Source organism: Crocuta crocuta, unplaced genomic scaffold, assembly GCF_008692635.1.
Source record: "Crocuta crocuta isolate KB4526 unplaced genomic scaffold, BGI_CrCroc_1.0 scaffold457, whole genome shotgun sequence".
Classification (NCBI taxonomy): Eukaryota; Metazoa; Chordata; class Mammalia; order Carnivora; family Hyaenidae; genus Crocuta; species Crocuta crocuta.
Window position 1 is genome coordinate 3,799,939 of NW_027531318.1, and position 18,948 is coordinate 3,818,886.

Genomic DNA, 18,948 nt, shown 5'->3' on the forward strand with positions numbered 1-18,948 from the left:
GAAATATTAACGAGGAGCCTTTGAACAGGAAAGAGAGACCAAAAGCAACAAAGACTAGAAAGGAACAGAGACAATCTTTAAGAACAATGACTTTACAGGTAATACAATGGCACTACATTCATATCTATCAATAATGACTCTGAATGTAAATGGACTAAATGCTCCAAAGACATAAGGCATCAGAATGATACAAAAATAATACCTATCAATATGCTGCTTACAAGAGATTCGTTTTAGAACCAAAGACTCCTCCAGATCGAAAGTGAGGGTACAGAGAGCCATTTTTATTGCTAATGGATTTCAAAAGAAAGCTGGAGTAGCCATATCAAACTAGATTTTTTTAAATTTTTCTTAATATTTATTTATTTTTGAGAGACAGAGAGTGAGCAGGGGAGGGGCAGAAAGAGAGGGAGACACAGAATCCAAAGCAGGCTTCAGGCTCCAAGCTGTCAGCACAGAGACTGATGCGGGGCTCGAACTCACGAACCATGAGATCATGACCTGAGCCAAAGTTGGTCGCTTAACTGACTGAACCACCCAGGTGCCCCAAAATAGATTTTAAACCAAAGACTGTAATAAGAGATGAAGAAGGACACTACATTATAATAAAGGAGTCTATCCAACAAGATCTACCAATTTAAAATATTTATGCCCCCAACTTGAAACAAGCCCAAATATATTAATAGAAAAACTTTAAGAAACTAATTAATAATAATACAATAATAGCAGGAGACTTTAACAACCCACTTGCCACAGCAATAGGCAGATCATGTAAGCAGAATATCAACAATGGCTTTGACTGGCACACTGGATAAGATAGACTTAAAAGATATATTCAGAGCATTTCATCATAAAGCAGAATTCAAATTCTTTTAAAGTGTACATGGAACATTCTCCAGAAATGATTACATACTGCATCACAAATCAGCCCTCAACCAGTACAAAATATTGAGATGATATCATGGATATTTTCAGACCACAATGGTATGAAACTTGAAATCAACCACAAGAAAAAATTTGGAAAGACCACAAACACAAGGAAGTTGAAGAACATTCTACTAAAGAATGAATGGGCTAACAAGGAATTAAAAAAGAAATAGGGACACCAGGTGGCTCAGTCAGTTAAGCGCCCAACTTTAGCTCAGGTCATGATCTTATGGTTCATGAGTTTGAGCCCCACATTGGACTCTCTGCTGTCAGCACAGAGCCCACTTAATATCTTCCACCCCATCTCTCTCTGCCTCTCCACTGCTTGGGCTCTCTCCTTCCCTCTCTCTCTCTGCCCCTCAAAAAGAAAAAAAAAAGAAAAAAAAAAGAAAAGAAAGGAAAAGAAAAGAAACTTAAATAAGAAATTTAAAAAATACATGGAAGCAACGAAAATGAAAATACAACAGTCCAAAACCTCTGGGATGTAGCAAAGGTACTCATAAGAAGGGAGTATATAGCAATACAGGCCTTACTTAAAAAGCAAGAAAAGTCTCAAACACACAATCTAACCTTACACCTAAAGAAGTTGGAAAAGGAACAGCAAATAAAGCCTAAAACAAACAGAAAAAGGGAAATAATAAAGATTAGAGCAGAAATAAATGAAATATAAATTAAAAAATTAAAACAGATCAACAAAACTAGGAGTTGGTTCTTTGAAAGAATTAACAAAATCAATAACCCCCTAGGCAGACTTACAAAAATAGAGAGAGAAGGGGAGGGAAAGAGAGAGGAGCTAAATAAACAAGACCTTGAATGAAAGAGAAATCACAACCAAACACCACAGAAACACAAACAATGATAAAAGATTATGAAAAATTATATGCCAACAAATTAGGCAATCTGGAAGAAATGGTTAAAATTTCTAGAAACATATAAACTACCAAAACTGAAAAAGGAAGAAATATAAAATTTGGAAAGACCTATAGCCAGCAAAGAAATTGAACTAGTAATCAAGACTCTCCCAACAAACAAGAGTCCGGGACTGGATGGCTTCTCAGGGAAATTCTATCAAACATTTAAAGAGTTAATACCTATTTTTCTCAAACTGTTCCAAAAAATAGAAATGGAAGGAAAACTTCCAAACTCATTCTATTAGGCCAGGATTACTTTGATTCCAAAACCATGCAAAGAGTAAAAAGGAAAATAACAGGCCAATATCCCTGCTGAACACGGATGCAAAAATTCTTAAGAAGATACTAGTAAATTGAATCCAATGGCACATAAAAAGAATCATTCACCATGATCAAGTGGGATTTATTCCTGGGCTGCACAGCTGGTTCAATATTTGTAAATCAATCAACATGATACATCACATTAATAAAAGAAAGGATAAGAACCATATAATCTTCTCAATAGATGCATAAAAAGCATTTGACAACATAAAGAATCTATTCTTGAAAAAGCCCTCAAGAAAGTAGGGATAGAAGGAACATACTTCAACGTCATAAAGGCCATCTATGAAAGACCCACTGCTAATATCGTCAAATGGAGGAAAAATGAGAGCTTTCTCCCTGAGATCAGGAACATGACATGGAGGTCCACTCTCACCACTGTTCAACTTAGTACTGGATGTCTTAGCCTCATTTTCATAAAGAAAAAAAAGGCATCCAAATTGGCTAGGAATAAGTCAAACTTCTACTCTTTGTAGATGACATGATACTCTATATAGAAAACCCAAAAGATTCCACCAAAAGGCTGCCAGCTCTGATAAATGAATTCAGCAAAGTCTCAGGTTACAAAATTAATGTAGAGAAATCAGTTGCACTTCTATACACCAATAATGAAGCAACAGAAAGAGAAATCAAGAAATTGATCTCATTTACAATTGCACCAAAAACCATAAGATACCTATGAATAAACCTAAACAAAGAAGTAAAAGATCTGTACTCTGAAAATGAAGGAACATTTGTGAAAATAACTGAAGACACAAAGAAATGGAAAAATATTACATACTATGGATTGGAAGAACAAACATTGTTAAAATGTCCATACTAACCAAAGCAATCTACACATTTAATGCATTCCCTATCAAAATACCAACAGGAGTTTTCACAGAGCTAAAACAAACAATTCTAAAATTTGTATGGAACCACAAAAGACCCCAACCAGCCAAAGTAATGTTGGAAAAAAAAAAAGAAGAAGAAGAAGAAAAAGAAAAAAGCAAAGCAGGAGGCATCACATCACAATTCCAGACTTAAAGCTGTACTACAAAGCTGTAATCAGAACCCAGAAATGGACCCACAATGTATGGTCAACTGATCTTTGACAAGGCAGAAAAAAAATACCCAATGGAAAAAAAGACAGTCTTTTCAACAAATAGCATTGGGAAAACTGGACAGTGACATGCTGAAGAATGAAACCAGAACACTTTCTTACACTATACACAAAAATAAATTCAAAATGGATGAAAGATATGAGCCATAAAACTATCAAAATCTTGGAGGAAACACAGTCAGCAACCTCTCTGACCTCACCGATTGTAACATCTTAGTAGACATCTCCTGAAGCAATGGAAACAAAAAAATAAACTACTGGGACTTCACCAAGATAAAAAGCTTCTGCATGGTGATGGAAACAATCAACAAAAGGCAACTTACAGAATGGAACAAAATATTTGCAAATGACATATCTGATAAAGCTTCGTATCCAAAATCTATAAAACTTATAAAACTCAACATCCAAAATAAACAAGTAATCCAGTTAAAATATGGGCAGAAGACATAAATAGGCATTTTCCAAAGAAGATATCCAGTTGGCCAACAGACACAGGGAAAGATGCTCAATATCCCTCATCATCAGGGAAATACAAATCAAACTACAATGAGGTACCACCTCATACTGTCAGAATGGCCAAAATTAACAACATAAGAAACAACAGGTGTTGGGGAGGATGCAGAGACAGGGGAACACTCTTGCATTGTTGCAAGAATGGGAATGCCAACTGGAGCAGCCGCTCTGGAAAACAGTGTGGAAGTTACTCAGAAAGTTAAAAACAGAACTACCCTATGATCCAGTATTTACACTACTTGGTATTTATCCAAAGAATATAAAAATACTAATCCAAACGGATACATGCACCTCTACTATCAACCAATAGTCAAATTATGGAAAGAGCACAAATGTCCACTGACTGATAAATGGATAAGGAACATATGGTGTATACATATATACACAGTGCAATATTACTCAGCCATTAAAAAAGAATGAATTCTTGCCATTTGCAACAACATGGATGGAGCTAGCAAATAAGTCAGCCAGAGAAAGGCGTATACCATATGATTTCACTCATATGTGGAACTTAAGAAACAAAACAAAGGATCATAGGGTTAAAAAAGAGGAAAACTGGGGCGCCTGGTGGCTCAGTTGGTTAAGCATCCGACTTCGGCTCAGGTCATGATCTCACGGTTCCGTGGGTTCGAGCCCTGCGTCGGGCTCTGTGCTGACAGCCAGCTCAGAGCCTGGAGCCTGCTTCAGATTCTGTGTCTCCCTCTCTCTATGACCCTCCCCTGCTCATGCTGTCTCTCTCTCTCTCTCTCTCCCTCTCAGAAAGAAATGAAAACATTTAAAAAAATTAAAAAAAAAAAGAGGAAAACTAAGAAACAGACTCAACTATAAAGAACAAATTGATGGTTACCAGAGAAGAGGTGGTTGTACGATGGGTTAAATAGGTGAAGAGGATTAAGGAGTACATTAGTGATCAGCACCAGGTGTTGCATGTAAGGGTTAAAGCACTACATTGTACACCTGAACTAATGTTACAATTTATGTTAACTAACTGGTATTTTTTAAAAAACCTTTAAAAAATAAAATATATTTAAAAACATAATTTGTTGATATTTTAATACATAAATATTTGGTCTAGAAATGTCTTGTGGTATGTTTTGTCTGTTTTTCATAGCATCTTTTAGGTTTTAATAGCTAATATGGTAATTTAGAAAATAGCATTATTTTATTTTTAAAGCATAGCTGTTACCTATAATTAATATCAAAAATGTATTGTAAAATATTTAAATATAGACTTGATTTCTAACCTGAAATAATAAGGTTTTTTTAGTCATTCTGCCATTTTCAGACACTAAAATTGAACTAACCTCTGTATTCTTCAACTTCTGGAGTTCATTTTCCAGCACTGATTTCTCCTCTAGTAACTCTTCAAAATTACTTTGCATTTGTTTGTATTTCTAAAAACAAATAGTATAATTTTAGTAATAATGAAAATTATATGGGGTGCCTGGGTGGCTCAGTAGGTTGAGCCTCAGACTGCAGCTCAGGTCATGCATGATTTCACTTGCTCCTGAGATTGAGCCCCATGTTGGACTCTGTGCTGACAGTGCAGAGCCTGCTTTGGATTCGCTGTCTCTCTCTCTCTCTTTCTCTGACTGACACTGACTCTCTCTCTCTCTCTCTTTCCCCCCTCCTCAAAAATAAATAAATAAAATTTTTTTTAAAAAGAAAATCATACATTTCAATATAGAGAAGCTATTTGGGCATTTAATTATTAAAGTAAAAAAGTCTTCATGAATTCATGAAATAATGAACCATTGGTATTAACCAGCATAATGAACTATAATTGGGGCTGAAAGAGGCAAAGGAGCTAGAAATAATAATAAATGGAAATGTAGAAGACCATGGGCTATTATAGTTCAATATTTTAGAAGTGAAGTGTTTTTGAGGGACAATAAAGTCTAGTAAAATAAAAAAAGACAAAGCTTTCCAGCTCATTTATGCATAGAAATTTCTTGAATAAACTGAGGAAATACTATTTATTGAAGATTTTGCATCCTGACAATTTCTAGACTCTACTAACATTATCACAGGCAAAGTGCAATTTCAAACTGAGACTGCTATACTTACATCCTCTAACAAATTCTGATCATTCATAGTTCTGAAAAACAACCAAAAATATATGTAATGTATTATTTTACATTCATATGTTTATTTATGTAACATACTTATATATTTTCTTTTGAAAACACTTAAAATAACACAAATGAAATTAGAATATAGTTTTACTATTATTCCAAAAATCCAGTGCTCTCTTTACAGAGATATTATTATATTGCTGTGTATTTTTTCAGAACCTGTTCAATACATTTACATATACTACATGTACCTATTCAATTCTATAATTTTTGTTAGTGGGTTGGGTGACTGCATTTTTTCTTCATGTAAGTGATATCAATGTATATATTGTCCTAAACTTACTATTTTCATTTAACACAATGTGTGAGATCTATTTATACTGCTAAACACAGATCTCTCTCACTCATTTTAAGTATCACTTCTTATACCATAGCAGGATTTGGCAAATTTCTCTATAAGGAGCCAGATAGTAAATATTTTAGACTTTGCAGGCCAGATGAACTGTCACCACTACCTAACTCTGCAAAAGCAGGTATAGATGATAAGCAAATTAGAGGGCTTGGCTAGATTTGACTCATGGGCTGCAGTTTGCCGAAAACTGTTCCAAGGTATGGGTAAACTATAGATTTTTATTTTGGACAAATGAGTTATTATTATCCAAAATTTTTTAAGCTTTAGGATATAATTAACATACCATACAATTCACTCATTTAAACTATACAACTCACTTGTTTTTAATATATTCACCAAGTTGAGCAACTATTACCACTATTTAATTTTAGAATATTTTGATTACCCCAAAAGAAACCCTGTACCAATTAGCAGACACTCCCCATTCTTCCCAGCACTGCCCCTAACCCTGATAGGTACTAATCTATTTTCTGTCTCAATAGATTTGCCTATTCTGGATATTTTATATGAATAAAATTATATGTGGTCTTTTGAAACTGGTTTCTTACACTTAGTGTACCGTTTTCAAGTTTCATCCATGTTATAGCATGTATCAGTACTACGTTCCTTTGTATTGACAGATATTATTCCATTATACCAATGTACACATTTTATTTATCCATAATCTATATAGGTATTTAGATTGCTTACACTTTGGGCTATTGTGAATAATACTATTCTGAATATCCATTTACAAGTTTTTGCTTGTACATATGTTTTCAATTTCTCAGGTAAGAACGTAGGAATAGAATTTCTGGGTCATATATTGACATTGTATTTAATATTTTAAGCAAATGATAAACTGGTTTCCATAGCAGACACACCACTCAATTCCTACCAGCAACGTATAAGGGTTCCAATTTCTCTAAATTCTTGTCAACAATTGTTATTGTTATCTTTTTTATTATGGCCATCCTAATTGATGAGAAGTGGTGTATCACTGTAGTTTTTATCTGAAATTTCCTAATGACTAATGATGTTCAGTATCATTTCATGTGCTTCTCGGCCATTAGTATATCTTGCTTCAGAAAATGTCTTTTCAGATTATTTGTCCATTTTTAAATTGAGTTATTTATCTTTTTATTATTGAGGTATAAGAATTTTTTGTATATTCTGGATACAAGTCCCTTAGCAGATATATGATTTGTGAATAGTTTTCAAATTTATGTGTTATCTTTTCACACACTTAATGTATCATTTGCAGTACAAATGTTTTTAATTTTATGAAAGTCAACTTACCTATTTTCTTCTCTTTTGTTGCTTATGCTTTTGGTGTCTTATTTAAAAAACCATTACCTTACTCAACGTCACAAAAATTTATTTTTATATTTCTTCTAAAAGGCTCAGTTGTCCAAGTACCAATTATTAAAAAGACTATTCTTTCCACAAATGATATATCCAATAAAGGATATCCAAAAAATATAAAAATTTACACAAGTCAACACGAAAAAAAAAATACAAACTGATTTTAAAATGTGCCAAGGACACGAATAGACATTTTTTCCAAAGACATACACATGGAAAACTGACACATGAAAAGATGTTCAACATCACTAATCATCAGGTAAATGTAAATCAGAACCACAATAAAATATCACCTCGCATCTGTTAGCATGGCTAAAATAAAAACCACAAGAAATAACAAGCGTTGGTGAGGATGTAGAGAAAAAGAAACCCTTGTGCGCTTTTGGTGGGATGCAAGCTATGCAACCACTGTGGAAAACAGTATGGAAATTCCCCAAAAAATTAAAAATAGAGCTATCTTACAATCCAGTAACCACACTACTGGGTATTTAACCAAAGAATACACAATTGTGTATTAAATTGAAAAGATAAAAAAGATAGATGCAGCCCTATATTTATTTTAGCGTTATTTACAATAGCCAAACTATGGAAGCAGCAAAGTCATTATCAATAGATAAATTGATAAAGAAGACATTTGTATATGTGCATATACACACATGCAGTGGATTATTCAGCCATATGAAGAATGAAATCCTGCCATTTGCAACAACATAAATACAGACAGTACAGTGTTAAGTGAAAGAAGTCAGAAAAAGACAGATACGATATGATTTCATTCATATACGGAAGAAACAAATGTACAAAGGAAAAAAAGAGAAAGAAACAAATGAAGAAACAGACTCCTAAATATAGAGAATAAACTGGTGGTTACCAAAGGGGAGGTGAGTGGGTAAATGGATGAAATAAAGGGGATTAAGAGTATACCAAGTAATGTATAGAATTACTGAATTCTATTCAGTAATGATATTATATACCTGAAACTAATATAACATTGTATTTTTATTATACTTGAGTAAAAATTTAAAATATTTTTTAAAAATATTAAAAATCAATTGACTATAAATGTAAGAGTTTATTTCTGGACATTCAAGTTTATTCCATTGATGTATATAGGTATAACCTTGTGCCTGTACCACATTGTCTTGATTACTACAGCCCTGTATTAAGTTTTAAAATTAGTTAAATGTGAGTCCTCCAACTTTGTTCTTCTTAAGATTCCTTTGGCTATTCTGGATTCCTTGTATGTCCACATGAATTTTAGGATCAGCTTGTCAGTTCATGAAATAATAAAGTTGGAATTTTGACAGAGATTGCATTGAATCTCTGGATCAGTTTGGGGAGCACTGCCATTTTAAGATTATTAAGTCTAACAGTCCATGAAAATGGAATGTCTATACGTTTAATTAGGTCTTCTTTAAGTTCTTTCAATGATGCTTTGTAGTTTTCAGTGCACCAGTCTTACACTTCTTTTGTTAAATTCATTCTTGTTGTCTTTGGTGGTATTTTAAATTGATTTTTTTTTTTTAATTTCACTTTTGGAATGTTCATCACTAGTGTATTAGATTCCTGGGGCTGCTGTAACAAAGTATCACAATCTGGGTAACTCAAAACAACAAAAACTTTATGCTCTCACAGTTCTGGAGACGACAAATCTAAAACTCAGTTGTCAGGGCCATGCTCCTTCTAAAACCTCTAGACAAGAAAGCTTGTTTGCCTCTTCCAGCTCCTCGTGGTCCTGGTATTCTCTGGATTGTAGTAGCATAAATCCAACCTCTGGCTCATAACTTCTTCTTTCTTTCTATAGTGTCTTCTCCAAGTATTACAAGGATACCAGTCATATTGGAATAAAGGCCATCCCACCCCAGTATGACCTCATCTTAACTAATTACACTCTACAATGACCCTATTTAAAAATAAATTCAGGGGCTCCTGGGTGGCTCAGTCAGTTGAACATCTTACTCTTGGTTTCAGCTCAGGTCGCAGTCTCCTGGTTCATGAGTTTGAGCTCCACATCAGGATCCATGCTTGTAGTATGTGGAGGCTGCTTGAGATTCTCTATCTCCCTCTCTCTCTGCCCCTCCCCTGCTAATTCTCTCTCTCTAAGTAAATAAGTAAACTTAAGAAAATAAAAATAAATTCAATATGAGGTACTGAGTGTTAGAGCTTCAACATAACTTTTGGGGAGGGAAGAATTCAACCCATAACGGTTATTATATAGAAATACAATTGATTTTTATTTATGAATACTGTATATTACAAATGATGAATTCATTTATTTCTTCAAATTGTTTTTAGCAGATCCCTCAAGATTTTCTATACACAAGATCATGACATCTACAAAAAAAGGTAGTTTTACTTCCTTCCCAATATGAACACCTTTCATTTCTTGCCTTCTCCAATTGCACCGGCTAGAACTTGTACTACAATGATAACTAGATGTGGTGAGAATGTCTTGTCTTTTTCCTGATTTTAGAAAGAATTTATTAAGTCCTTCACCATTAAATACAGCGTTAGCTTTGGAGTTTGGTAGTAGTTAGCCTTGATCAGATTAAGGAAGTTCCCTTCTGTTCCTAGTTTGTGAAGTATTCTTATCATGAAATGCTTGGATAGTGTCAAATGCGTTTACTTTGTCTAGTAAGCTGATCATGTGATCTTTTTTCTCCTTCATCAATCAGTATTGTGTACTACATTAGTTGATATTTGCATTTAAAACCAACCTTGCCTTCTGGGATAAACTCCACTTGCTTGTGATATGTAATCCATTTTATGTATCACTGGATTCAATTTATTAGTATTTTGCTGAGGATTTTGGCATTAATATTCACAACATACTGCTCTACAGTTTTCTTTTCTTGTGATATTATTATCTGATTTTGATGTTAGAGTAATACTCCAGTAATTAAAATATAGAAATATTCTTGTCTCACAAAATGAGTTAAGTGTTAACTCCTCTTCTCCTTTTTGGAAAGGCTTGTGAAGAGATGGTGTTAATTCTTCTTTAAATATTTGATAGAATTCACCACTGAAGCCCTCTGGCCTGAACATTTCTTTTTTTTAAATGTTTTTTATTTATTTCTGAGAGAGAGAGACAGACAGCTTGAGTAGGGGAGACTCAGAGAGAGAGGGAGACACAGAATCCAAAACGGGCACCAGGCCCTGAGCTAGCCGTCAGCACAGAGCCCGACGCAGGGCTTGCACCCACGAACCGTGAGATCATGACCTAAGCAGAAACCAGAGTCCAATGTTTAACTGACTGAGCCACTCCAGACACCCCTGCTTTGCCTATTTTGAGGGTTGTTTGCCTTTTTTAGGAATGATATATTACTATTATCACTTCATTCTATTGTATATATACAAATATTTTTTCATAGTTCACTGCTTATCTTTTAACTTTAATTCACCTTTGAATTAGATGTTTTTAATTTTGGTAGAGTCAAATGCCTTCCCTATATGTATGGGTTTTTTTCTTACATTTAGGTCTGTAATAAACATTAGATTTAGTTTTCTGAATGTGTAAAGAAAGAAACTGTCATTATGTTTTGGCCAAATGGATACTTTTACCTTGCCAGTGCCCTACCAATCCATTATGACTCCTCTTCCATTGATATAACTATAACTATCTGTGATACATGTTACTGGGCTACAGCTTGAAAAGCAAGACAGTTTACTACCTTTACTTCTGATCCCTATGTCTCCTTAGGGGAAAAAAAAATGCCTCATGATGGATTTCTTAATAGGCCTATTTCCCTTCAGGACTGCACATGATCCTAGTGATGGACAATGTTCTCACGAATGTTGACATCCATCCACAACACTGGACAGCAGCTCCCAGCACTCTGTTCACCAAAGAGGTATTACGCCTTCACAAACCATCCTATAATCCAATCTCTAACTGGAGTCTCAGTTTATCCCATAATTTAAGAAGGAACTTTTCAAGGTCCACTGAATCTATGCTTGCTTTTCCATTTCCCAATATTCACAGACCAACACTTAGACAGTGCACTGACCAGACCCTGAAGAATAAGTCTATTAGCTTCTCAAAAGACCAGGATAATTGTCCTGTTATGTTAGTGTATAATTCATCCACAATAACAAAATACAATCCTTTTTCCTATGTTATCCTATATTAATATGGCTTTCATCCCACTGTATCTGCTCAGCACTAAGCACCTCAGTAGACCCCCTTCCTTTTTCTGGTAACTACCCTTATATATCCCTCTGAATCCATGTAATTTCTGAGAGAGCTCAGATGACTATAGTCTTTAACTACAGTTGATTGGTCAGTTCAGAAATGGGCACCTGTCGCCGGGTGCAGTGGCGATGCCTGTAGTCCCAGCTACTTGGGAGGCTGAGGCAGAAGGATCGCTTGAGCCCAGGAGTTCTGGGCTGTAGTGCGCCATGCCGATCGGGTGTCACACTAAGTTCGGCATCAATATGGTGACCTTCCGGGAGAGGGGGACCACCAGGTTGCCTAAGGAGGGGTGAATCGGCCCAGGTCAGAAATGGAGCAGGTCAAAACTCCCATGCTGATCAGAAATGGGCACCTGTCTCTAAGTTGCACCAATGATTTTATCACCTACAACTTTTAGATTTGGAAAATCCAAATACTATCCTTCAGAGTGACTGAAACTGAAAGACTAAACCTTAAGAATTTCCAGTAATCATGGATTCTCACCTATAGGCAAAAAATAAACAAAAGAGAAACTAGAAGGAACGAAGAGATCTGCAATAGAAGAAAATGAAGCTCATGTAAAAAGGAAAAAAAACAGTAAATTGAGTGTTTTGAGTTCTGGTTTATAACTGTTTCTGAGATTGAGCCATAGTGTTGTTTAGTTTCAATAACATGCCCAGAATCTTCATAATAAAATCTATCTTTTGCTCAGACTAATTTGAGTTGGGATTTTGTCCCAAGCACTCAGTCACATGGTAGAAGTTCAATAAACAGAGAATATTCTATAAGTTTTAGTATAGTTTTAGCTTTAATGTCTTCAGAAGTATAAATGCTACAGACTTACAAAAAAATAAAACTTTGAAAGTCTAGTTATTTTTATTTCCTTAATATACTTAGTTTTGTGAACTTTGAACCATAAATTAATTTGTTGCAGTCCCTCTGAATATGGAAAATGCTGACCTAAACAAAAAACTTTAACTGAAAAAAAGTTTTAAATTATTATTTAGAATTTTTAAATAAGTGCAAAAGAAATGTATTCAAATTTTGAAATGTTTTTTGAACAGTTGAATAATTATAGTTCTGAAGTTATTAAAGTTTAAAACTATGCTATGACTTTTGCCACATCCTATATTTAACAGAATTTTCAAGGATATGACTGTAACAAGTTGTTAAAGAAAGCATCCACAGAGACCCTAAGCTCTCAGTAATAGTAATAGGTGAGGGAGATGACCATTTGCACTTACATAAGTTGGCAGGCAAGAAAGTGCACTAAAACCTTTCACCGATATAGACAATATAAAAGGGCCAGGAAAGAAAATTTAGAAAGGGTATTTCTCTGCAGGTAGCTATTGGGTGTCTTGAGCCATAACCAAACCCTTAAGGAAGAGGAGAATATGCTTCCCCTGACCTCAAGCTAGTGAGAGGCACTTCAAGAATGCTTAGAAAATTTGGAATGCGTTATCTGTAGTTATGGAAAAGAAGGCAGTGACAGTCAAGTAAGACTCTTCCTGCAAACATTACCTTTATTCCCTCCCTTCCCAAACACGTGGAGAACAGACTACAACTAGTTAGTCAAAAAGGACGTAATGAAAGAGAAAAGTTAATCATAACCCCCAGCAAGCACCAGCTGGGATACTGGGTGAGGGGAAAGGGAAAGAAGTCTTAACTTTGAATAAAAATTAAACTACTGACTGTAATATTTGGCAGTGAATTTTAATTCCCCAATTTGTACAGTGCTTGGAAATTAAGCAATTATTATCTAGAAGTTATCAAAAAAAATCGTAGTCCTACCTCAGTTTTTATCCAGGAATAGGAGGAAAATCAACCCCAATTAGCAAATATAAATAAATCCAAAGTGTCCAAAAAAAGTTCCTTTGTGATTTCATTCTACAAGACATGCTTTTTCAACAGACCAATTTTGTAACTAATATAATCTTAGCCACCTGAAAGAACTGTATGTAATACACAGTGACTATTTCTGGTTCCTCATATACATGAAATCATATAACCTTGTCTTCTTGTGACTGGATTATTTTACTAAGTATAATATCCTCAAGGTTCATTCATGTTGTACTATATGTCAGGATTTCTTTCCTTTTTAAGACTAAACAATACTTCATTTTATGTATGTATCACATTTCCTTTATCTCTGTTGGACACTTGGGTTGCTTCCACCCTTTGCTATTGTAAATAACGCTATAGTAAACATGGGTGTATAAATATCTTTGAGACCCTGATTTCAATTTTGCAGGGTATATATCCAGAAGGGAAACTACTGGATCATACGGTAACTGTATTTTAATTTTTTTAGGAAACTTACATACTGATTTCTATCATGGCTGTACAATTTAACATTCTACCTGATCATTATTTAAAAACTTTAAATTATACATATCAAAAAATTAATATAAGAACACCAAACTTTTTTAACAGTCTTATGTTTTCTTTAAATAAATGTATACTCATTTTCCTAATTATGAAAAGGAGTTATTTTAAAAGCTTACCTCTCTAACATAAGTGACTGTTTTTCAAACATTTTCAATATGGCATTCAATCGATTAGTCAGTGAATAAGCAATTTCTATTGTGGAAAAAAAAGGGGTAACATTTAAAGGCATTACAAATTACTGAAGTTATACCTCTAGGCTGATATAACTCACTCCTATACATGTGAAAACTAGATAAACATGAAGACACAGTAAAGTCACATGAGTACCCAAAGAACAAAATGCTTATGATAAAAATAGTTACCATTTTATTAAATACCCAGTATGTCACTGTTCTACTTTTAATTCTCTTAATCTTCAAAATAACCAAAAAAGAAAATACTCTTACATTTTCAAATAATTAAATTGAGTCTCAGAGAGATTAAATCTATGATTAAAACTTTGCATCTAGTAAATGACAAAACTGTATTGAGGTCAATATGTGTGTGACCTCCTTATAACATTGCATATAAAAGGACTCTAAGATGCTAAAAGAAAACTGCACTGGTTGCTGGTGCTAAATCAATAAGGTCTATGGGAAGACCCTAACAAGCTTGTTATGTTTTCCACCTGAATCAAATACCCCGAAAGGTTAACTAAAATACTCTTAAAAGGAAACCAGCATAATGAGAATCCATAATAATCAACGAACTCTCAGGACAATAACACAAGATTCTTCAATCTTGTAACTAAAAGTATAGGAGAGAAGACTGTTCCTTCATTGAGTTTGCTTCCAGATAAACCTAATGTAAAATATATAAGGATGTTAAATAATATGAAGGCATTTCACAGTTCCTATCAATTATATTCCTATATTATAGAGAAATATATGTTTAGGAGCTGAGAAGAGAAAGGAGGAGGATAGAAATCAGCTGAGTCTTACGGAAAGGACAGACTTTAATTAGAAAGAAGACAGGCAAACATCAGAAGTAAAGGCAGGAAAGGTAGAAATGTGCTACATATATCATGGGAACCAACTAAGTAAAGTATATAAAGAAAAGAAGTAAGGGTCGCCTGGGTGGTTCAGTTGGTTGAGCTACCAACTTTGGTTCAGGTCATGATCTCACGGCTGGTGGGTTCCAGTCCTGCATCAGGCTCTGTGCTGACAGCTAGCTCAGAGCCTGGAGGCTGCTTCAGATTCTGTATTTCCCCCTCTCTCTGACCCTCCCCTGCTTATGCTGTCTCTCTCTCCCTCTCAGAAATAAATTAAAAAAAAATAAAAATAAAAAAAAAGAAGTTAACCAGAAGCTGCTTTAGAAGGGTCAGTACTGCTTAAACATTCAAAGGGTATACTGAAAGAAGTTAACTTTAGAAGAATCAAATTTAGAATTTTTTTATAGGCAAGGGAGAATAATTTAAAATGTTTGCATAAAATATTATACCATATCACTTTTTAAAGTTTATTTATTTATTTTGAGAGACAGAGTGTGCGCACATATGCAAGCAGGGAAGGGGCAGAGAGAGGGACAGAGAGAATCCCAAACAGGCTCCACACTGTCAGCACAGAGCCCGACACAGGGCTGAAACCCATGAACCATGAGATCATGACCTGAGCCAAAATCAAGAGTTGAATGCTCAACCGACTGAACCACCCAGGTGCCCTTACCGCGTACTTTTTAAGATTAATTTGATAACAGCATAGGTTGTGATGTAAAATTATGCCCTGGATATGGCAAAGGATTACAAAGAACATGAACTGTTATTTCTGTCACAATTTGAAAGTACACTTTACAAGACAGAGAAAAGGCCTTGCTATGGGCCAATATTTATCTGTTGAAACTCTGATCTACAATACGATGAGAGATGGGGCCTCTGAGAAGTAATTAAATCAGTAGGCATATGAGATTCTTCCATCATTTGAGGGATACAGAAAGAAAAGAGCCACTGCAAACCAGGAAGAAGGCTTTCACCAGAACTCAACCATACTGGAACACTGATCTCAGACTTCTCAGCCTTCAGGATCATGAGAAATAAATTTCTATTGTTTATGCCACCCAATCTGTGGAATTTTGTTAGAGCATCCCAAACTGACTAACACAGGCCCCCAAATCAACCAATTGTTCTTTCTAAAGTTATTATTATGAATACTTTGAAAACCAAAAAAAAAAAAATCAAGAAACCCATTTCTTTTTAAGATTTTTCTATTTTTAAGTAATCCCTACATGCAATGTGGGGCTCAGAATCACAACCCCAAGATCAGAAGTTGCATGCTGTATTGACTGAGCCAGCCTGTCACCCCCATTTCTTAGTCTTACTGAAATGTTCTGGTGAAGATCCTCTTCCTGAGTAGAGTATGCTAGTTAACAAGGTGGCCTATGAAGTAAGATTGAAGTAGCTAAAATGGTAAAGGGAGATTTAGCTGCATATTGTGGAGGAAGACCTCTTTTATCCCTTTTATAAAAGCTGTAGTATTTTATTAATAAATTGATAAAAATTATTAATATTTAATGCATATCACTTATCAATGGATAGTTTTATTCTTCTTTAGGAGAGTTCTCAGAGACAGCTAGCATCTAGGATTCATGTTCCATACATGGGTTACAAAAATGCGATAAAAATGTACATTAAAACGCTCTTATCTTATATCCCCTAATTCTCAAGTCAAATGTCTTTAAGACTTTATGTTATTTTTTTTAAAAAGCTATTCTCTTTTTTAAAAAGTTTTTAAGAATATTTATTCTAAATTTTAAAAAGTTATTCTATTTTAAAGCCATTATTATGAATGGACCACAATTCACTTAGCCAGTCCTAAAAATGCATGTTTTTCCATGTTTATGTTTATATAAATATGCTAATAGTAGTTATTCCCTGTAGAACAGAAATATAGAAATTACCTATATGAACATCTATGGGAGAATTATAAATTAAGACATAACCATAAAATAGAACACTATGCTGCTGGTAGGAATGCAAACTGGTGCAGCCACTCTGGAAAACAGTTTGTTTTTGTTTTTGTTTTTNGTTTGGAGCTTCCTCAAAAAGTTAAAAATAGAACTACCTTATGACCCAGCAACTGTACTATTAGGTATTGATCCAAAGGAACCAAAAATTCTGATTTGAAGGAGCACATGCACTCATAGCAGCACTATCAGAAATAGCCAAAGTACAGAAAGAGCCCAAATGTCCATGAACTGATGAGTGGATAAAGAAAATTTGGTGTGTGTGTGTGTCTGTGTGTGTGTGTGTATTATGGAATATATGTATGGAATATATATAGTAATATATATGTATATGGAATATCTGAAATATATATATGGAATATTCCTCAGTGATCAAAAAGAATTAAATCTTGCCATTTACAACAACGTGGCTAGAACTAGAGGGTATTATGCTAAGCAAGTAAGTTTGAGAAAGACAAATATCATATAATTTCACTCATATGTGGAATTTAAGAAACAAAGCAGATGAACATTGGGGAAGGGAAGGAAAAATAGGATACAAAAAGAGGGAGCCAAAGTAAGAGGCTCTTAAATACAGAGAACAAACTGGGGATTGCTGGAGGAGAGTTGGGTGGGGTTATGGTCTAAATGGGTGATGGGCATTAAGGAGAGCACTTGGTGGGATAAGCAAAGGGTATTATATATAAGTGATGAATCACCAAATTCTATTCTTGAAATCACCATTACACTACAGGTTAACTAACTTGGATTTTAATTAAAAAAACAGTAATAGCTATAAAAAAATTGAATGCTAAATGGCCATTAAAATGCTTACACATCATGCCAGTATCTCTGTTGAGACAAATTCCTAAAACTAAAGGTGTAGGTTGTTAAGGTATGCACATTTCTATTTTTATAGATAATACCATAGTGAGCTCCATAAATTTGAGAACAATTTTCATTCAAACCAACAAAGTATGGCAGAGTTTTTCTCCACACTGTCACCAACACTAGTTGTTACTAATGTTTAACTTCAATATGTCTTATAAGTAAAAACTTTTTATCATTATTTTAATTTTCATCTCTGTGATCACTAGTCAAGGTTCATTTCATTTATTTTTGGACATTTTTATTTTTTCCTCTGTGAAATGCCTGTTCATATGTCTGTTCCTTTTCCTCCTGAATTGTTTGCCTTTTTATTACTCATTTGTAGGAGCCAATTAATATTAGCATATAATGCACAACAAATATCTTCTAGTCTTCTATTGTTTACTTAGTGATATTTATAGATTATTTCAAATGTACAGAATTTTGACATAGTCAAATATATTGATTTTTTTGTTTTATAAAAGTTCCTGGGCTTTACTTCATTCTTTAAACATCTCAATATAAATTAATCCCCTTAGTATTATTTTATATTTTATAGTCATGCTTATTGAGTCATACATAAAAACACATTTACAGTTCAACAAATAATTACAAAGCAAGTATCCACCTAACCACCAATCAAGATCAACACCTGGTTACCTGGGATTGCCAATATCCTAGAAACTATATGCCTCTCCCCATTCACAACCCTCTCCTTCAAACTATTATCCTGAGCTTTTTCCCCTCATATTTATATGTTTTCTACCTTTGTTAATATCCTTAATCAACATATTTTCCCAGCTTTTACTTTAATACAAATGAAAGCACTCCCTGTATTTATGACTTACTTCTTTCCATTAATATCACATTTGAAAAGTTAATGGTATTCTGAGTAGCTATTTCAAATTTTTTCATTATAGTATTTTCCACTGCAAAAATAG

General features: G+C 34.2%; 1 protein-coding gene across 1 annotated transcript in view; it reads right to left on the bottom strand.

The window, feature by feature from the left end:
* Window positions 1-18,948, bottom strand: part of LOC144238036 (coiled-coil domain-containing protein 7-like) — a 133,565-nt gene that overhangs the window by 65,853 nt on the left and 48,764 nt on the right. Inside the window, exons 10-12 of the mRNA XM_077771782.1 lie at window positions 14,281-14,356; window positions 5,842-5,872; window positions 5,079-5,168 (exon numbers count right to left, since the gene is read on the bottom strand). Of these exons, the coding sequence (XP_077627908.1) occupies window positions 5,079-5,168; window positions 5,842-5,872; window positions 14,281-14,356 (197 nt within the window). The remainder of the gene's footprint in view (window positions 1-5,078; window positions 5,169-5,841; window positions 5,873-14,280; window positions 14,357-18,948) is intronic.